The 21,678-nt window shown below is 38.4% G+C and overlaps 2 protein-coding genes across 3 annotated transcripts in view; one reads left to right on the top strand and one right to left on the bottom strand.

Annotated features, from left to right (window-relative positions):
* The window catches only part of LOC125242840 (collagen alpha-1(XXVIII) chain-like), a 34,540-nt gene extending 19,453 nt beyond the window's left edge, over positions 1-15,087 (top strand). Inside the window, exons 23-35 of the mRNA XM_048151835.1 lie at positions 297-365; positions 440-508; positions 637-705; positions 806-874; positions 7,550-7,618; positions 7,726-7,794; positions 8,063-8,143; positions 8,303-8,338; positions 9,475-9,511; positions 9,606-10,160; positions 12,772-12,848; positions 13,365-13,590; positions 13,689-15,087. Of these exons, the coding sequence (XP_048007792.1) occupies positions 297-365; positions 440-508; positions 637-705; positions 806-874; positions 7,550-7,618; positions 7,726-7,794; positions 8,063-8,143; positions 8,303-8,338; positions 9,475-9,511; positions 9,606-10,160; positions 12,772-12,848; positions 13,365-13,590; positions 13,689-13,861 (1,599 nt within the window). The 3' untranslated portion in view covers positions 13,862-15,087. The remainder of the gene's footprint in view (positions 1-296; positions 366-439; positions 509-636; positions 706-805; positions 875-7,549; positions 7,619-7,725; positions 7,795-8,062; positions 8,144-8,302; positions 8,339-9,474; positions 9,512-9,605; positions 10,161-12,771; positions 12,849-13,364; positions 13,591-13,688) is intronic.
* Positions 14,339-20,727, bottom strand: LOC125242841 (glycoprotein-N-acetylgalactosamine 3-beta-galactosyltransferase 1-like). Of its 2 annotated transcripts, XM_048151836.1 has the most exons (4): positions 20,605-20,727; positions 20,357-20,510; positions 18,612-19,261; positions 14,339-14,542 (listed from the first exon to the last, which is right to left on the bottom strand). In XM_048151836.1, the coding sequence occupies exons 1-4, from the start codon at positions 20,605-20,607 to the stop codon at positions 14,372-14,374; spliced, it is 978 nt and encodes a 325-aa protein (XP_048007793.1). In that variant the 5' UTR covers positions 20,608-20,727; the 3' UTR covers positions 14,339-14,371. The 2 variants fall into 2 exon arrangements, with proteins under 2 accessions (XP_048007793.1, XP_048007794.1); XM_048151837.1 differs by lacking the exons at positions 20,357-20,510; positions 20,605-20,727 and adding an exon at positions 19,444-19,647.
* Positions 20,728-21,678: the final 951 nt, after the last annotated feature.

A 21,678-nucleotide genomic window follows, 5' to 3' on the forward strand; every position in this document is an offset into this window, starting at 1 on the left:
ATCACAATGACCTACAAAACACAAAAGTTGAAATTGTTCAACCCCAGAAAGATTGACTTAATAATGAAATTATTAAAATAAAAAAAAATAAAAAAATTGCAATTACTGAATAATTACTGAAAAATAAACAAAAATGTTAGTTTCAAATTTCTGCTTTTAAACCCTCTGGAGCAAAAGTCAATTTACTTCCATTCTAAATTCTTGCTTAAAAAAAGATTAATTTTTACATTTTTATTGTGGCTTAAATTTGTTGGAGCCACATCAGGAGATCTCATACCATGTTCATCTTGCTGTAGGGAGATCCAGGGCCAGTTGGTCCAGCAGGACCAGCTGGAGAACCAGGGATAGGCATTGCAGGACCGAAGGTAAGAGTGACTTCCCAGCAGAAACCTACAACTGTGCTTTCGTGACTGAGATAACCCATTTTGTCTGTCTTTAGGGTGAAATGGGGTTACGAGGACCCATTGGACCACCAGGACTGAAGGGAGAAGGCTATCCTGGCCTACCTGTAAATATTAACATTACAAAGAACATTATTCATGCTAATCATAGTTACATTTGTACAGTATGTATTTAATCTGACATACCAAATACAATAATAGCAGACTGCATATGTGTTGCTCATGTGATCTATAGGGGCCACCAGGTCTTCCAGGTCTTACAGGAGACACTGGGCCAGAGGGTACAGGTTTACCTGGATCAAAGGTAAGATGATTGCATCCCTCTCAATTTCTTCAGAAAATGTACCACTTTGAATTATTAAAAAAATGTTATTCTATTAGAGCGTTGATATTTTCTGTCACAGGGGGATCGAGGCCCTCCAGGTCCCGCAGGGCCTGCTGGAGCACCAGGTCTTGGGCAGGTGGGCCCAAAGGTGGGAAATATATTTCAAACTACATAAAGTGTATGTAGAATACATTAGTCTCGCTTCAGACTTACAGCAGAAGGTCTGGACTCCATTGCAGTTTTCATTGACTACGGATTGCCCAAGAGGACATCTGACTGACATGTAAAACAACCAATTACACGTTGTGCAGTTCAGCGTCATGTTTAGGGGTGTGAAAATGTAAAGTCATATAGACGTGCAATTCGTTCAAGAATGTTGTGTAAGTTTACTGCAACAATGGCACAACAATGGTGCTGTAAACTTCCAGCAAATCCAGCATTTCCAGTACACTTTTTGAAAATCCAGCATTTAGCTGATCATGGTAAGCGCTCACTAGCTATTTTTACATCCAAAGATGTGAATTTAACATGTGCGCAAATTTGGAATACACATAAAACATTTGCGCATAAAGCACTGTTTCCATCCAGTGAGTCGAAGAGAACAAAATCATCACTTCCTGAAAAACTGGTACTAAATATCACTAAGAAATATGGAAGTTGCTGCAGTAGAAGCCACTGTATATAATAATTTATTTATATCATAAATTATTTGCACCTCAGAGTGTGCAGACGAAACGCAATATCATGTTATTTTTCATTCAGATGCCTGGTGTTTGTGAACGCAATTGTGTGAGGCGCTTCTGGGAGGGAATTATACCAAACCACTCAGACTTTGCTCAGGCATTACAGAATGACCAAAACAGCATTTCAGATTGCTGTGCAACAAGATATATAGCAAAATGTGATTCTGTTCAGATTTGCCTGCTCAGGTTTGCTCAGAAGTGTTTTGTGGGGGGGCGCTGCTGAGAGGGGGGGGGGGCGCTGCTGAGCTCTAATGGAGTAAGACGTGAGTTTGGAAGCTCCTGCCGATTTTGATTAATATTGTAATTCTTTTGCGCTTTTTCAACACATATTTAGCATAGTCTTGCTCCGCTGATTTTTTTTTCGTTAGGAAGTCTAACTCTGGACTGCGTAAGATGGCTGGAAAGAACTCTAAAACTCGCAAAACTATTCAGACACAACTGCGGCCTAGTCCTCAAATCGCGACCACACCCTCGAGTGGGTCATCTGTTGCTTCAGAGGTCGAGGGCGCCTCGGCGCATGCTAACCTTGACATCGATGCACTTAAGCTCGAGTTGTTGGCCTCGGTGAGGAAAGAGATTGCTGATATTTTTAAAAAGGAACTCCAGGATACACTCGGGGATGCTCTGCCTACTATTAGGCTTGACCTGCAAGCGGTAAAGTCACAGCTGGCGAATGATAAAGCTGCTACCGAGGCTACCATGTCCAAGCTTAAAGGTACGGTTGGAGAAATGGAGCACGCACTCACTGAGTGCTCCGATGACATCGCCGAGATGAAAACTACTATCGAGTGCCTCACAGCTAGCGTAGCCAAGCTGGAAAATAAATGTGAAGACTTGGAGTCCAGATCACGGCGCAACAACGTTAGGATAGTGGGAGTACCGGAGGGCCCTGACACCTGTACCACTGCAGCTGTGGCCGCCTTGCTGAAGGAAGCGTTCAATCTGGAAAAGGAGCCGCTTTTGGACCGGTCCCACCGGACCCTCCAACCCAAACCCAAGCCTGGTGACCGTCCGCGAGCCATTGTATGCAGGTTTCATTATCACAGTGACTGTATGGACATTCTGCGCCGCGCTAGAGAGCTCCGACAGATTAAAGTCAGAGGCGTGACCGTCTCAGTCTTCCCTGACCACACCGCCAAGATAGCTCGGGCTCGGGCTGCATTCAATGAGGTCAGACGCCAACTTCGTGGCATTGATGGTGCGCGTTATGGTCTGTTTCATCCAGCGCGACTTCGCATCACGTACAACGGTGTTGAGAAGGATTTCGTTTCTGCGGACGAAGCCAGCGACTTTGTCAAAACTTTGGTTCCTGGGTGAGCTTCAATAGCTTTTCAGATCTGTTCTACTCCAGTCTTAAATCTCTATTTGTTCAGTATTAGATGTTTTTCTGGCTTGCTACACTTACTAAATTAGTGTAATTTTGGTCTGTTTGTAGCAGGTACATTTTTATTTTATTTATATTTATTTTCCTCAACCTTACTGGACATTGTTAACAAGACTATACCATATTTTGTATTTTCTCATTTTATGGCTTTTGCATCTATTTGCGCAAGACTGAGGACCTACTGTTATTTGTTTATTTGTATTTTCACGTGCGTTACAGTATTCATGCGCATTTGTTAATGTTGAGATCGGCGGGAAGTTTTTTCTTTTCTCTCTCGCTTTTGCTGGTTCGGCATGGTCTCCGGGTTGTTCAACACTATTGTGGACAACTTGTGGTTATTGTGGGAAACACTGCTGTCTCCTTTGTTCTGGGGTTACATGGGGACTTTGGGTGTATTTGTGTTTAAGGGCATTGTTGGGGTGGGGGGGTGGTTGAGGGTGTTTCACCTCGGCTCTGTATGACCATTTTAATTTTTTTTTATTCAGATGGTTAATGACAATATATATCCCAGCACTGCTGGGTCAGGCACACCTCTCAGATTTATCAGTTGGAATATACGTGGTATGGGTAATCCTGTTAAGAGATCTAAGGTTTTTGCGCACTTGAAACGTTTAAACTCTGATTTAGTATTTTTGCAGGAGACTCACCTTCGTGTTAAAGATCAGTGTAGGTTACATTGCCCCTGGGTAGGCCAAGTCTTCCACTCAAATTTTAATTCAAAAGCAAGGGGGGTCGCCATTTTAATTAACAAAAAAGTTCAGTTCTCATCCACTGATGTTATTGCTGATAGGAATGGCAGATATCTCATAGTTGCTGGGACCCTGATGCAAAAAAAGGTTTTGTTGGTAAACGTATACGCCCCGAACTTCGATGATGTTGAATTCGCTAACAGATTTCTGAGTAACATCCCCTTCTTGAACACACACTTGCTGATCCTTGGTGGGGATCTAAATTGTGTTTTTGACCCAATCTTGGATCGGTCTAATCCTCGAAATCTGACTCGATCTGTTATGTCTAAAGCATTTCTCTGATTTTATGGAACAGAATAGTCTTATTGATTCCATGGAGATCCCGTAACCCATCTATTAAAAAATTCTCTTTCTTTTCCCAGGTGCACCATTCATACTCTAGAATTGATTACTTTTTTATTGATAGTACACTTAATTCATGTGTTAATTCTTCTGTCTATTTAGGTATTGTAATATCTGACCATTTCACCTTTATTATTAGATATTCAACTCTCTGATTATAAACCTAGCCCACCACTTTGGAGATTTAACTCTCTTCTTTTGGCAGACAAAGAATTCTGTGAACTCATTTCAAACTCTATTGATGAGTTCTTGTCTTTTAATCACAATGACTCCTCTTCGTATTCATTGCTGTGGGAAACACTTAAATGTTACCTGAGAGGTCAAATTATTTCTTACTCTGCTCTTTCTAATAAAAAGATTAATGGTAAGCTTAATGCACTTACATCTGTGATTAGTAACCTTGATCAGAAATATGCATTGAACCCTTCTCCAGAACTACTCAAGCAGCGTCTCGATTTGCAAGCAGAATTTGATCTTATTTCAACTAAAGAGGCAGAGCGCTTGCTACTACGTAGCCGTGGCTCATACTACGAACATGGTGATAAGGCAAGTCGTTTACTGGCACATCAGATACGACGACAGGCCACTTCCCGCTTGATACCTACTATTAAAAACACTTGTGACACTATTACTGCAGACCCCTTAGAAATTAATGCTACTTTTAAATCATTTTACTCTTTATTATATAAATCTGAATTTCCTACTGATAACACTAAAATGAATACATTTCTACAGAATCTTTCGAACCCTGTCATTGATTCTATTACTGCCATGCAAATGGACTCTCCACTCTCTCTTGAAGAAGTATTAAATGCAATTAATGTCATGCAATCTAATAAAGCCCCAGGCCCCGACGGGTTTCCGATTGAATTTTTTAAAAAAATTTACTGGCAAATTGGCACCATTACTTTCTATCCGTATTCACTGAATCCCTGGAAAGTGGTTCTTTACCACCAACCATGACACAAGCCACTATTGCTCTCCTTCTCAAAAAGGACAAAGATTCAACCTCCTGTGGGTCTTACAGACCATTGTCTTTGCTTAATGCTGATGTCAAGGTATTGGCTAAGGTAATTGCATCCCGCTTAGAGAAAGTGCTTCCTCATATTATATCCGAAGAGCAAAATGGTTTTATAAAGGGACGTCAATTGTTTTTTAATACCCGTACACTTTTCAATATAATTTACTCTAAACACTCTGCTGAACTTCCTGAGCTTGTGATTTCTTTGGACGCCGAGAAGGCATTTGATAGGGTAGAGTGGGAGTACTTGTTTGCAGTTTTAAAAAAAATTTGGATTTGGTGAAAATTTTATTTCTTGGATTCGCCTCCTCTATTCATCTCCTAAGGCCAGTGTTCATACTAATGATGTTTATTCTGATTATTTTACCCTTGAACGGGGAACTCGCCAAGGGTGTCCCTTATCACCTTTGCTCTTTGCTATTGCTATCGAACCTCTGTCAATTACATTAAGATCTTCCCCTTTATTCAAAGGAATCATCCGTAATAGAACTGAATATAAACTATCATTGTATGCGGATGATTTGCTATTGTATATATCTGATCCTTCACTCTCTATCCCTGCTGTTTTAAGTATTCTGGAGAACTTCAGCTCTTTTTCAGGTTATAAATTAAATTTGGAGAAAAGTGAGTGTTTTCCCATTAATACTGCAGCATGTCATATGCAACAGTCAGATTTGCCTTTTCGATTTAGTCCATCAGGGTTCAAATACCTCGGTGTCAACGTGACTCGTTCTTTGTCTAGCCTTGCTTCTGCGAATTTCACTCCCCTTATCTCTAAGATTACAACCAATATTCAAAGATGGGGTAACCTCCCCCTTTCTTTAATCGGCAAGATCAATGTTGTTAAAATGAATATTTTACCAAAATTTATATTCTTATTCCAGTCAATTCCTCTTTTTCTGCCAAAGGATTTTTTTGACACACTTGATAAGTTAATTTGTTCTTTTATTTGGGGTGGAAAACCACCTAGGATTCGTAAAACTCTACTGCAGAGATGCAGACTTAGTGGGGGACTAGCATTACCTAATTTTTTTAATTACTATTGGGCAGCTCACATTCATAAACTTTGCTACTGGTTAAAATCCCCCGGATCCTCTTGGTGTAAATTGGAACTATCATCCTGTAAGGGATCTTCTGTACCTGCTTTACTTTATACCTCTTTACCCACAACACCTTCTCTATATACCGATAATCAAGTGGTTCTTAACACGCTCAAAATCTGGTATCAATTTAGACGACACTTTAAATTTGTAAATGGTTCTTCCTTGGGTCCTATCAATGACAACCACTTATTTCCCCCATTGCTTTCGGATTCGACATTTTCACTGTGGTATGACAAGGGTATTACACAATTTAGAGATTTATATGTAGACGGTGTCTTCGACAGTTTTACCAATTTGTCATCTCGCTATGAACTCCCTGCTAGTCATTTGTTTCACTATTTTCAAACTCTTAATTTTGTCGCTAAGTGTTTCCCTAATTTCCCCTCTTTACCTCCAGAGCATTGCTGGGAAACCATGCTTTCATTTGTCCCTCATAACAGAGGAATCATTTCTAGGCTGTATGACATTATTTTAGCTTTTAGCGATGATTCAAATGACAAACTTAAGCGTACATGGGAAAGGGAACTGGGAATACAAATTCAGGAGGAGTCCTGGGAACAGGCCATAGAGAGGATACGTTCTACCACGACTTGTGCTCGTCTTGGACTTATTCAGTTTAAGGTCTTACATAGGGTACATTTTTCTAAACTTAGACTATCTGAAATATATCCGGACGTGGAAGACAAATGCGATAAATGTCATGGCTCACCTTGTCATCTTAGCCACATGTTTTTTTTTTTTGTCCTGATTTGAAAGATTTCTGGCTGGGTTATTTTAATATTATGTCCTCTGTTCTTGGGGTAAATCTCCAACCTTGTCCTCTGATTGCTATATTTGGAATTCCTGACCCCTCACTTGCACTTAACCCTACACAAAAGGACATCATAGCTTTTACATCTTTACTAGCAAGGCGCTCTTTATTGTTACACTGGAAGTCAGCTAAATATCCTTCTGTCTCCCGATGGCTCAGAGACGTCATGTATTTTTTAAAACTTGAGAAAATTAAATACACGTTGAGAGGATGTACAGACAAATTTTTCCTTAAATGGCAACCTTTTATTTCCTATTTCACTGATTTAGTGGTATTACCCAATTGAATGTGTGCCTTTTTTTTTTTTTTTTTTTTTATTGTACTGTTTGCATTGCATAAATAACCAGTAATATGTGTGTTGGTCGTGGTGTGCCAAGGGGGTGGGGGGTTGTTCATTGTTTATTATAGTACTTTGTGATCCATTGTAATTATTTTCTCCTTCATTTTGATCAAAGTGTTTTTTGGTTTGTTTTTGATTATGCATATTTTTATGCGTATGTGTATATGTGTCCATTTACATATTTATGTATGTTTAAAGAGGGAGGGAAAAAAAAGGAAAAAAAGGGGGGGGGGGGGAAGGATAAATTGTATCTGTGAATGGAAATATTGTATTGTTTTGCTTTTCCCAATAAAAAGAAAGTAAAAAAAAGAAGTGTTTTGTGGTCTGCAGGGCTCCACTGGTCAGACTGGTCCAGCTGGTCCTCCAGGATTACCAGGAGAGGGCATACAAGGACCAAAGGTATCAGGAATCTGAGGCATATCAACAGGATACCGTTTTCCTGAACATATTACAGTGTGCTGTACAGTACTGTTTAATTCACATGCATTTTATTCTGTTTTGTACAGGGTGATCCTGGATATCAGGGTATACAGGGGCCAAGAGGGTCCCCTGGCGAGGGTCTGCCAGGACAGAAGGTGAGGAGACTCTTATAGCCACAGTCATGCATTCATATTTTAGTTAGCATTAAAGTTAAAAAATTATAACCCAAAAATAAAAATGTTATCATTTACTCACCCACAAGTTGTTCCAAACCTCAATGACTTTTCTTGTCAAAGACAAAATACTCTTTTCCACAAACTCCAAAAATCACACTTACCATGCAATTAAAAAAATGGTACATGTGGTCACGTTTGAAAAACTTGATGTGAACTTCACCTTTGTGATGAACTGCTCTGTTTGTAGGGGAATCGTGGGTTACCAGGAGCACAAGGACGCAAAGGGGACAGAGGAAGCCCTGGAGAACCAGGATTTACAGGACCCCCGGTGAGAAGAACTGAGGAAATTTATATCAGTTGAAAAACTTCTCATGCTATACTTGCTTTTTAATCATTGAGCATCATGATAGTTGACAACACTATAATCAACATCTCTATATTTAACTACATTTAACACACTGAACATTGTGTCTTCTCACATTTACAGGGTAATTCAGGAACAAAAGGAGAACCTGGTCTCACGGTATGTGCACAAATGAAAGAATTAATTTTCTACCTTGTAATTAAAAGGTCCAAAACCTTTTTTAAGTAATTTATTCCAATGTAAAAAGGTTTTGAACCTAAAGAAATTACCATTTTAAACTGCAATATGTTACGCTGTTGTTGCATGACCTCATCATTATGTGATTGATGGAAAATAAAAAACAATTTTGCATTTGTAACCCAATTTTGTGTAAAAATAACTTGACTTTTAACAGTCTGGTCAAGTCATGTGCGTTGCATTGTGGGATACAGTATGTCACGTGGTGTATACTGCTCACTTTGGTCTTCTGCACTAAAAAAAATGGATTTACTCTGAAACAATTTTCACTCAAATTGCTAGTAAATTTCACAAATAGTTTCAAAGAAATGACAAGTGACAAGTATTTTCTTGTAAAAATAATAATGTTTTATTAACAACTTCTTAAAAAAAAATTAGTGTATTTAATGTACAGTATACAGAACATTTTAATATTGTGCATGGTACGCATGTCTATATATTTGAAATAAAGCTGAAATTACACTATTAGATAAAACTTAAATGAAAAAACATAAATGAATATAGCTAAGCAGCAATTATTAGGGTTCAAGCGCTTTAAGGCCTAAAAAGCTATTATGTTTTAATTAGAAAGCCTGTAACCATCTCAATCATAGATGAAAAGGACCAAACAGACAATTATCTATCAGCTTTTTACAGTTATTGAGGTTGAGCCAAAAACCTAAGACTAGTTTGCCAAAGAAGGTGTTTGAAATAATCTCCAATATTTAATGAACAATTCGATGGACAGCGGCGATCCTAGAGGCAAAGTTGCTCAGAATGAGGAGTTCTACCATGTGATATGAATTTCTTGGACATGTGTGCAAAATCGTGCGATACACAATCCTTTGCGCATGAGAAAATTTCGAAGGCGCCCCCGGTGGCCAATTTCTTTCAAATTTCTAACTCTAGGGCTGTGAGTCAAAAAGAGACAATCATGGCACCTCGGACAAAGACACTGCATGCCAATTTCCATGTCAGTCGGACTAACAGTGAAGTAGTTATAGCCATTTTCATGTTTTTTTCCTGTTGTAGTACCACCAAATTTTAAAAGAACTTTAAAAGATTTATGTATTTTGCAGAGAGAGGAAATAATCACTCTAATCAGATCTATTTGTGGTAAGTAATCAAATTGCAGATCTATTTCTAAATTTGAGTGCTTTGTGATGAATTACATCAAAACTGAAGTGGATGATTTATTCTGGATTCTCAGGTTGTGGCCGGAGATGCAGAGTAAAACCTCTTGAGCTGGTGTTTGTGATTGACAGCTCTGAGAGCGTCGGCCCGGAAAACTTTGAAGTCATCAAAGACTTTGTGAATACCTTGATCGACCGCGTGTCAGTCGGTCAGAACGTGACGCGTGTAGGGGTCGTTCTCTACAGCCACATTAACCTGGTGGTCACACGCATACAAGACAGGTTAACTAGTGATGAAGTGAAAGCAGCTGTGCGCAGGATGCCCTATATTGGAGAGGGCACTTACACAGGAAGTGGCATCAGAAAGGCCACTGAGATCTTCCGCTCTGCTCGCCCTGGTGTGGAGAAAGTGGCTGTGGTTATTACGGATGGCCAGACGGATCATCGTGACATGGTGAAGCTGGAAGATGCGGTCAAAGAGGCTCATTCAGCCAATATCACCATGTTCGCTATAGGGGTGGTGAATCAAAGTGACCCGATCTATGATGATTTTAAGGAGGAGCTGAAGTCAATAGCATCTCTGCCCACTGAGGAGCATGTGTTTTCCATAGAAGACTTCAGAACGCTTCCTGGTATGTCACAATGCATTCATTTCACCCAATTAAATGGATAGGTCACCCAAAAAAAAAAATGGAGTGTCTATGTCGTCCTTGTTGGTAAAGGCTATTTATACTAATTCTGCCCACCAGCGTCTGGTTGGGCCAGACAAAAAGAGCGGTAACTTCTAACTTCTTACATATGAAAGGCAGTAACCTCTGACACGATCGACCCGAGTTTGAATCCGCCTTTTTTCGAACTCATTCTTCTCCCGTTACAAATCAGCTCAGAGTGACCTTTATTTTAAAGGATTAGTTCACTTCAGAATTAATATTCCCTGATAATTTACTCACCCCCATGTCATCCAAGATGTTTATGTCTTTCTTTCTTCAGTCGAAAAGAAATTAAGGTTTTTGAGGAAAACATTCCAGGATTTTTCTCCATATAGTTGTAAGGCCCAAAGGCAGTTTCCCACCTGGCGGGGAAGGTTTCTTGCGCGTTCGGTCTTTTCAGTGTGGCAAAGTAGTTTAATTCCAAGTAAACTTTTATCTGACTCCATTTTATTATGACCTCGAATTTAGTTTAGAATGTCTACTGATTATTGGTCATTTGTATAACAATTTAGCTATACATTTGATTATTCTATTTAACTCTTTACTCTTATTGTACTCGTTCATTCGGATTCCTATAACGCTTTGAGTCTCGCACCGGCCGGGCATATGATCTCATACGCACAATCTCGTCAGTCTTGGTCATTAGACAGAGGCGATGACTAATATTCTAGAGGCCGTACCCACTTTGCTCATTTAGTCCCCATAGATCTGAACACAACGAATTAAGGTAAGATTACTTTTAACTAGGGGCCATGACTATAACCATAAAATCAGGCTGACCAATTTAGCTTCCTCTAGTGGTAACTTTACATAATCATGTAGTGGTTTACCCACAGACACTTAGTTAGAATAATCTCACCATAACCAGAGGTTGAGGCCCACCCTGTTTAGATTGATCTAGCAACACTCTGTTGCTCTAAAAGGAAAAAACCCATTATTAGCCTACACAGTCTAAGTATACTTAACTAATGCCAATGTGCTAGTCGGAGCTCTAAAATATCAGTTGGTGTGCCCCACTGCTCCACCTAAACTGTACTTTAGTCCGTTACTAACCTGAGCATAGATTTGTGGGGTTATGGACTTAATGTAATCTACTAGAGTCAATAATTTCAGAGTAAGTCAGAATAAAGTCAAATGTAACAATTTATTAGTCAGGTAAATGTATCATGCCAATTACATAATCATCTCAAATATGATCAATACAAGCATCAAATGCTCAGAAACAGAGTAAAAGATGAATACCTGACATTAGAAAAATGCACATTGATGTGGGCTCATCTGCACAGGATCGAGCCCTGAGCCTCCTGCAACATCTCTTTAAATATTCAGACCAAGACAGAAACTTCTTTCAAATGGAAACATGACTTCACAATTGGAATTTGCATTAATCAGGGTCCCAGACTGAGTAGTTTGCACCTTTTGGGGACAGAAGGCCATTTGCATGAAAGACCCTGTGAAGGTGGACACACCCATTACAGAGAGCAAAATATCTCTAAAATCTTTAAACCTTTATTACCTTCTGGTTTACTTCTGTGGGAATGAAACCTTTGTACCAGTCGCACTGAGACATTTCAAATGATACCAAACATGTATAGTATTGTATAATAACTGTTCACATTAAACCATATAGATTTTGGGTGAATTTCAGGTCATCTCCGCATGTAGAGAGAAGAGGGGGTGAAGGAAGGGAGATGTAGATTAAGGCATTGCTGAGGTGTGATTACGTCTCAAATGGGGATGCTAATTTTGCAAGAGAGAGTTCGAATGTTAATTTCCTTTGTTTTCTCAACGTGTAGCCCTTTCTCGGTCCAGACAGTCCGGCATTAGTCTTACATAGTGGACTTCACTGGGGTACAACGGAAACTGAAATGTCAGTTTCAGTGCAGCTTCAAAGAGCTCTACATGATCCCAGCCAAGGAATAAGGGTCTTATATAGCAAAACGATTGGTCATTTTCTAAAAAAAATAACAATTTATACTTTTTAACCACAAATGCTCATCTTGCACTGCTCTGCGATGCGCATTACATAATCACGTTGGAAAGGTCACGCGTGACGTAGGCGGAAGTACCGAGCAAGTGTTTACAAAGCGAATGTGCAAAGACTAAGTCAAACGGCCTTTACAAAAAAAGGTAAAACAACGATGTCGGGCGATTTTGAAGTTGGAGGAGAAAATGAGAAGGATTTTTTTGCCCTACCATGGTACTTCCGCCTATGTCACGTGTGACCTTTACAATGTGATTACGTAATGCGTGGCGCAGTGCAAGACGAGCATTTGTGGTTAAAAAGTATATACATTTTTATTTTTTTAGAAAATAACCGATCGTTTAGCTAGACAAGACCCTTGTTCCTTGTCTGGGATGCTGACAGATTTTTTTATTTTTTTTTCTGAACAATCCCATTAAAGGGCTTTCTATTTGTGTTTATGTTTATCCAAAGCAACTTTGAGTTCCCTGGGAATCAAATTATTGACCTCATCAGAGCTACAGGATCATCTACATTAATTAAATTCATGTTTTTTGTCTCTGTGTCTAGAAGTGGAGAGTAAATTGCTCAAACAGGTCTGTGAGAACATTGATGGATCAATATTCAGCACTACCTCCAGCTCCAAGGTAGAGTGACACACACTTCAGTCAAAAAGGCCATTAGTTAAAAACTCATGATGCATCTATATTTGATTTGAGAGCAGCATTTTTGGTCTGAAAGATATACTATTTGATGATAAATACATTTTAACAAAAATTATTTATTATGCTATTTACATATTTTTATTAGAATATTATATTATTATTAAAATTGGAAATAGCAGAATTTTTAAATTAAACTGAAAAAAATACAAAATTCCATCAGTATGACATTTTATTATAAATGTATTAATTAATTTATTATATTTTCTTCTTATTATAATGCATGCAATTTTTATGGCTTCATATTAATTAAGAGGCAATATTTGGAATATTTAAATTATTTGTTAAACTGCAGGACAGTATTAGTAGACAAAAAAGGAGACTGAAATTTCAAAGATATCATCGTTACGCTAAAATCAAAACTGTTTGATTTTTGTTGATCACTATTATCTAAGTACTCTTGTTATGAAGATATATTAATATTACACTAAAATCAATCAGCCAGATGACCTTGAAGAGTCTGGCGTGTTCCCCTACTATGATCCTAAATCAGATGACATGGACATTATCGGCACCGTTACACCATATCTGGACAGCGATGTCCTGAACCTCCTCCCAGATTTCCCTTTCAAGCCTTTGGACCGGCTGAATCAGGGCACATACAGGACTGCCCCAACACCCAGACCAACTGACCAGTCGCTGCTCGTACAGAATGATTTTACTGCAGGTAAACGCCCATACAGCCGTTCAAAAGTGATACAATATAAATAATAGCAATTCTGTAAACAAAAGATCTACTTAATCTTTCTATTTTCTCTCTCTCAGAGGAGGGGTGCCTAGAGCCTCTGGATCCCGGTCCATGTCGAGAGTATGTTGTTAAATGGTATTTTGATCCTAAGGCCAATTCATGTGCTCAGTTCTGGTTTGGAGGTTGCAATGGCAACAAAAACCGATTTGATAGTGAACAGACCTGCAGAAAATCCTGTGTGAAAATATGAGTCTTATCATTAAAGCACTAAAACTGATGCAAAAAGATGGGATACTAAAAAAAGAGAGAAAGAAATAAAGCTAATGGACCATTTAGTATTTAAAAATATTTTAACTTTTAATATTTAACTATGGACATTTTAAATAACTAAACTGCTCAGAAGAACTTGAACAGTTAAATAAATGGATGTATTTGCATATCTAATGGCCACAAAAAGTATTTGGCACACCTAAAATGTCGAATTGAGACTGCATTATATAGCAAAATATCAAACAGCAGCTTTCATTTTTAAGAAATATAGAAAACATAGCTCAGAAAAATTAAAAGTAGTTTGATATATGTTGTCATCTAATGCAGTGACATTCAGACATTATTTTGAGCAAACCAACAAAAAACTCTCTTCATGGGCAATGAACAAATATTCATACAGAAAAACAAGTAATCTGTCTTCTTCCATCAAATGTTCTCATGAATACTGGTTTTTGGTCACATTAAACATCTTTGTGTTTTTTATTTTTGTCTATTGTATTTGTAATGTGTAAAGTTCACTGGTGCTGTTTTGTTGAATAGTGTTGAATCTGTACTTGTATCCAAATGGTCGCAGGTGATGTGCAAAATACTCCAACATGTACATGTCTGCAGGTTTCACATAATGAAACGATATTGCAAAATCCGCACAGCAGTCCGGGCCCTGGAAGAAGAGAAAAATCATTCATTTTTATCTTGCAGAAGTTAAACTTCAATGTACACAAGTCCTACAGAAATCTATATTTGTTTTAAAACACATTTTAACTGTAGTGGGAATCTTATTAATATTTACAATTACTTTAATTTTAACATTTTCTTTTACTATTTTAAAACTGTAAAAATGTATGACTTAGCATCATAATAGAGCAGTATTGTCATGCTCAAAGTATAAAAGAAACATTTGTTGTACAGTAATTGTAACTGTAGTGACAAACTGAAATTATAAAGTTAAAATGACAAAATATTTTGTCAATTATTTACATTAAAAAAAATCTATGGTTTTAATCTCAGCAAGTGTTTATGCTACATCTAAAAACCAAAAGGACTTTTATTTTCTTCAATGAGTGCAATCTAATGTAAATCTGAATGAAACAGGATATTCAACAAGAAAAAATGGTGGATAAAGCATGTTTTCTAATCCAAGTCTGTCTCTGTGTTTGGTAGGTTTAAACTGAATTTAACATTAAATATTCAAAAATATGGTAAAAACCTTTTTGCCTCGATTCTGATTCACAGTATCTGCAGTTCAGTGCAAAATTCGGGTTCCAGAAGTAAAAACTCCATTCATTTTCTCCATAGGGAAAATTATTTTTAACGATAAAGCCCTGGGTATACTTCATTTTTTACGTGTACGCTAGTGTATACACAGTCGAACGGACAGCCTTGGAAAGTATACTTCATTTGACTCGTACGTATACACACAGTCGTTCGACGCATGTGCAGTTTTGAGCAATTTCTCGAGTTCGACACATGCGCAGTACAATTTTTTCTATACTCTGCCAGATTCCATAGACAGTAAAAGAATTCCTCTGCATGACGAAAATTACGTCATGTGGACGGTGCACGAACGCGGACAGCCGAAGTATACCCGGGTCGTCTTTACACAGTCTATGGGTGTGTCTCAATCAGTTCCCTAGCTCCCGAGCTCGTGAATCAGTATATCGTGTATACGAATTCGGGCACTGATAAGGACAGTAAAAGATGCTGGTTCACTACACATTGGGACACTTATGACTCTATTTCCGGCGACGTGACAACGTCCTCATTGTACAACATCACTACTGGTATTTATGAACAACAACAGAGCTGATATTTTCTGACATTACTTGTAATGTTATTTAAAGTACATTGTGATTAATTATTTGCTTGTTACATATACATGCAACATTTCAGCCGTGAATAAATTATAAACGTTAGCTACATTATGTTCATTACCTGTCTAGCGATGTATGTTTATGCTGAAATATAATAAAATAACGGTTTGTATTTTAAAAAACATCTATCGCGTATCGTTATGTGTAGTGAGTTGGCTCACGTGATTCAAGTTTCGCGCTTCAGAACTTCCGTTAAGGGAGCAAATGGTGCGTTCAAGTCATGTCGGAAAGATCGTATTTACGAGCAGAACCGACATGAACGCCACCACAATGTCGTAAATACCAGTGGGAAGCTCGTAATTTTCTTTAAGCTCCGATCTGTACGACTTGGGGGCGTGTCAGTCAGAAACATAGTGAAATACCACAATACTTACAGGTATTTAGCAGTGACACTGTCAGGCTTTTCTATTTACAACGAAGTAAGCTGATACCAGCAAAAAAATACGATAGCATCACAATGTAAAAATGTAATGTGTAACAATAAAGTTTACAATGGCTTCATAAATTAATTCAAAAACATAAAAAAGCAACATACAACTAATGCACATTATTGCTCTACATTTTCTAGAAGCAGAAGTGTTATTTTGTGTAATTAATTTAGAGAAGGCACACCGCCATCATACTCCGACGAAAGTGACTTGAACGCACCTATCGTCGTACACACGACTTCCCACCTCGTAAATACGAACTTCCCAGGAGGACTTGAACGCACCAATAGTGAGCATCGATGCTCCCTGGTTTTCACGGTGCATTGTGGGACTTTTCAGGGAGCGAACGTTTCAGTGCCCTGGAAGGATTCTGCGATTGAGACAGCCCTTAAAATGGCCGACTCCCTGGTCAGTGCCCTGACTACTGAACTAGGGAGCTGATTGAGACACAGGGCAAGGTCTTTATGCAGTTTTTCTTTGACTACCTTGTGAATAGATGCCCCCACGGCACGGTTGCCACCTTGAGGAAAAACTAAGTACTGCAAAATAAATAAATAAATGTGCACGTGAGACCTATGCACGGTTACAAAAATCCACCAGTGCGCATACAGTACGCACATACTCTTCTGATGAAGAAATTCGCATCACATGCACTGTACACTGATTCTCGTGTACGCCTAAAAAGTATACTTTGGGCTTCACTTAAAAACCTTTAAAGACAGCCTAAGCTACGAGTTAGTATTTGCTTCTGTTGAAGCCGTCAGCCCACATTATTTCAACTTAGTTCTAAAATAATCCTGTAACATCGGAAAAACTACATTACCCATGATGCTGTACAGAAAATTGAGTTAAAACAAGCAAAACGCACCAAAAGGGCTCTTTAGCCCTGCCCACTCCCATGAAGCACTGCAAATCACATAATCAAGTCAATCATGCGTCTGAAATCTGAATAGGTACTATATGTGAATTTGAACTTACTTTGTCATCGTTGTCATTATCATGTGACCTACCGCTTCACCTTCATTCATAAATCCCCTTCTGTGGCCTCATGGGATAGTAAAGTGTCCATCATACAGGCACTTCAGAATCTCGCCGGACATACTAGGTCACCTGGGGACTTTTCGCCAACTGTATAGAATACTATCCGGACATACTACTCTGTTGGCATACTGTTTTTCACATACTATACAGTAGGGAAGTATTCGATTTCGACCAAATCTCTCTATGCTCTCAAATAGTTATTAATAGTTATTAATAATTTATAAGTTGAGTTGAGTTTATTTGACTTAAGTAGCAATACATCATTGTTACAACTTCTTTGTCAAGAATTATAATTAAATTTTAAAGTCCCCCTGAAATCAAAATGTAATTTTTTTAGATTTTAATATGAATATGTTAGCCTTAATGTTATGAATAAGCTGGTGTGTTCCAAAACAATGACAAAATTCACATTAGGAGATATAAGCATTCAAAACTTACAGTCTCTCACTTCCGCAAAAATGGATCATCGGTCATTTGTTCACACATTTACTAGTTTCTACATGGTGAATGGCGCATAGTGCACTATATAGGGGATAGGGAACGATTTAGACAGTGTAAATATGCTTTCCTTTGACGCGAATTAAGTCAGTTTCGCATTAGTATAACGTGAACCGCTGCTGCATGAGCACTGTCTGCTCTGGCCCAGGGACACGAGAGCAGAGAGCGGTTCATATCCGCGAGTCGGACAGACAGACCACGAAAGATATCGGAACCATTTAAATTCTGCACAAGTGCTGTATTTTAAAATGATATAGAGGAGATTAGAAGGATAACCGGTTAGAGATTCGAAGGAAACAGAGGTTTTACTGAGTTTAACGGCTCTGGCCGAGGTGATATAAACAAAACGCTATTGGCTATTTTAAAAAAGGGGGCGGGGTTGTTCGATATATCGCCATGTCTTCCTGTTACAGTTGAAATTACTTCAACACATTGAATAATGCAGCGCGTTCCAAGACACTTCAGCGGGCCTTTAAGGTTATATATATATATATATATATATATATATATATATATATATTAATCAACATTTTTAATTTGATTATGCTTTTCTCAGTGCTTCATGGGATTGTAGTTTTTTCCCTTTCACTTAAAACGTTAAGTACAGTCTTGTACCTTTGTCCAATTTTAAAAATAGTTTTGCTTCAAATCAAAGTTTGTAATGTTATTATTCGTGTCATGGCTAATTGGCTTGGTTCATGGCTTATAATGCTGTAATGAAGACTTTTTTTAAATCCCTATGGGAGAAATGAATGGAACCAACGCCGCTGAAAAAGAGGACGGGCTGTTGCACTCTATTGTCTTTTGTTGCGTCACACCCACAGCTTAGGTTTAATTGTAGAATGACTCACAAATAGGCTATTTTCAATGAAAAACTGCCAACTGCACTCACCCGTCTGGTTTTGTAGTAACTGTAGCCCCAGGTCTGTTTTCCATTCTTTGGGGGAATGAGGTGGGTTTCTGGTCTAAAAGGATTAAATGTTTCTCGTTTGTTTGGATCTCTTGAATCCCCGGCTTTCACTCCCATGGTCTCCATGCACTTTCCCAAGGCCATGTCCTCCACGGAGCTGAAATGCTTGCAGCGTCCCGTGCTGAAACCTTGCACAAATCTCCTGAGAGCCTCTCGGCTCAGAACGTATCCGGCTCCTCCGCTCATGTAACCCTGACGTATGAACGGCCGGAACTTGTGGCCGAAATAAACAGGCTCTTCAGTGTCATGATGGGAAAGTAGGTATCTCAGGTTTTCAACCACCACAAATGTGTCATCATCTGCTTTGAGGAACCAGTCGGCGTGCTGGAGGTGGTGCGCATGGAGGTACTGAAAGGCACGGATGGTCTTCCAGTACAGCTGAGATCGGCCCTCGCTGACGTTGAGCCCCACGGTGGGGAAGTCGGAGCTCTGCGAGCTCATGTACAGCACCTGGTTACAGTGTTTAGCCCAGGTGGCACGAATGTGCTGGAGCTTTTTCTGCAGATTTTCAGGCCTCGTCATGACCCAACACAACACACGCACATTGGAATACAGGGACCGTGCCTGCTCATCTGGGAAATTCAAGCAGAGGTTTGAATTAATTTGATCAAAAGTGACAGCAAAGACTTTTAAAATGTTACAAAAATCTAATTTTCTATAAACAGCACAACAGTTTGCAACATTGATAATCAGAAATATTTCTTGAGCAGCAAATGCATATTAGACAGCATATTATTAAATGCATATTATTTACTTCACACAAGTAAAGCGCCATTATTTTCCCCCTATTGCCATGGGAACCTTATGAAGTGATGTAATTACGCGACGTGAACATCATCTGCAAACCCCGCGGTGAAACCAGTGATACCATGATGAAGCACGCAAATCATTCTCATTTGCCAACAAAAATAAGCGCAAAAGACCGCGCGAACTTGTTTGACTCAAAGTTTGAGCCATGTGTTAATTAAGGTCTGAAATAAAGCAGAATGAGAACTTAAATATTCTGTGATTTAGTATGCTTGCTTATCATAGAAAGTAATAAGAAATGACTCTTTAAATTAAGGTAGTAGCCTAGTGAGAACAGGGTGGGGGAATCACCTTTTTTTCTCTTTTTCATCAAACCGCAGTTTTTGCAAGTTCCCGCAATTTCATCGCATAAAATTGCAAAAATATCCCACATATTCCATCGCATTTTTTAAGAAAATGTGTCACAAAATCAAGGATTTTTGCCCGCAACAATCACAAAAAAATCCGCGTTTTTCTGGAGGGACTGATTAGAATGATTTCTGAAGGATCATGTGACACTGAAGACTGGAGCAATTATGCTGAAAATTCAGCTTTGATCACAGAAATAAATTACATTTTAAAATATATTACAATAGAAAACAGTTGTGCAATAATATATCACATGATTATTGTTTTGCTGTATTTTTGATTAAATAAATGCAGTCTTTGGGAGCAGAAGAGACTTCTTTCAAAAACATTACAAAATCTTACCAACCCCAAACTTTTAAATGGTAGTGTTGCTCATGATATTACAAATATTTTGATCCAAAGGCTTCTGCTTAAATGCTTGAAATTTGCATCTGTATGTCCAGACCGGTATTGTAAACACAAAGCTAATATGACTCGATATATGAGTTAAAAGTAAATGATAAGAAACATACCATTCTTTTTCCATGCATGACTTTTGGCTTGAGAGGAAAGAGTATGTGGAGATGCAAGTGCTCTGGCTAAAAGGTCAAATCTAACATTTATGAGTTGCTGAACAAAGAGAAAACCAATAAATATCCCACAAAATAGCAATATGTGCTGAGAAATCTGGAAGAAAATGAAAAATAAAAAAGAGAAAAATAATTGAAAAGAAGCAATATACCCACTGTATATAATTCTGCTACAGAAAAATATGACTTACCATATCGGTGCAGCTTAGGTCACATTTTTATTATTTTCTGCAAATTTAAAATTAATTCTTAAATTTTAAATCAAGGAGAGTGACTGCTCTCTGCTGAGGTTTAGCTGTTTGCCTCAAAACATCATCTGTCACACCTTTTTTATTGTAATTCACCACATAAAACTTTTATTAGCTATCCTTGACGTCACATTTCTCTTACCCTGTATTGACAAAGCTTGCATATATAGCTTGAGTTATTAAAGAGATAGTTCACCCAAAAATGAAAATTATCCCATGATTTACTCACCCTCCAGCCAGGCTGTTATTGAAAATAAGAACTTGTTCTTAATGACTTGCCTGGATAAATAAAGGTTAAATTAAATAAATAAAGGTTAAATGAAACCCTCAAGCCATCCTAGGTGTATATGACTATCTTCTTTCAGACGAACAAAATCAGAGATGTATTTAAAAATATCCTGGCTTTATGGTGGCAGTGAATGGGGTGTGTGTTTTGAAGTCCCCCCAAAAATGCACCATCCATCATAAATATACAACCCGAATTCCAGGAATGTTGGGACGTTTTTAAAATTTGAATAAAATGGAAACTAAAAGACTTTCAAATTACATGAGCCAATATTTTATTCACAATAGAACATAGATAATAGCAAATTTGATGCCCGATCGTGGAAACGCGGCTATAGTTGGGACGGAGGCATGTTTACCATAGTGTAGCATCTCCTCTTCTTTTCAAAACAGTTTGAAGACATTGAGGTTATGAGTTTCTGGAGTTTTGGTGTTCGAATTTGGTCCCATTCTTGCCTGATATTGGTTTCCAGCTGCTGAAGAGTTTGTGGTTGTCTTTCGTTTAATGATGTGCCAAATGTTCTCTATGGGTGAAAGATCTGGACTGCAGGCAGGCCAATTCAGCACCCGGACTCTTCTACGACAAAGCCATGCTGTTGTAATAGTTGCTGTAATATACACAAGGCCTTCCCTGAAATAGACGTCGTCTGGAGGGGAGCATATGTTGCTCTAAAATCTTTATATACCTTTCAGCATTCATAGTGCCTTCCAAAACATACAAGCCTCCCATAC

This window comes from Megalobrama amblycephala, linkage group LG13 (genome assembly GCF_018812025.1).
Source record: "Megalobrama amblycephala isolate DHTTF-2021 linkage group LG13, ASM1881202v1, whole genome shotgun sequence".
Classification (NCBI taxonomy): Eukaryota; Metazoa; Chordata; class Actinopteri; order Cypriniformes; family Xenocyprididae; genus Megalobrama; species Megalobrama amblycephala.

Coding starts and splice junctions, on each gene's coding strand:
- LOC125242841 (XM_048151836.1), bottom strand. Junction 19,262..20,356: donor TCATGCATGGAAAAAGAATG/GTATGTTTCTTA, acceptor TGAATTTCCCAG/ATGAGCAGGCACGGTCCCTG. Junction 14,543..18,611: donor GTTACTACAAAACCAGACGG/GTGAGTGCAGTT, acceptor CTCTTCTTCCAG/GGCCCGGACTGCTGTGCGGA.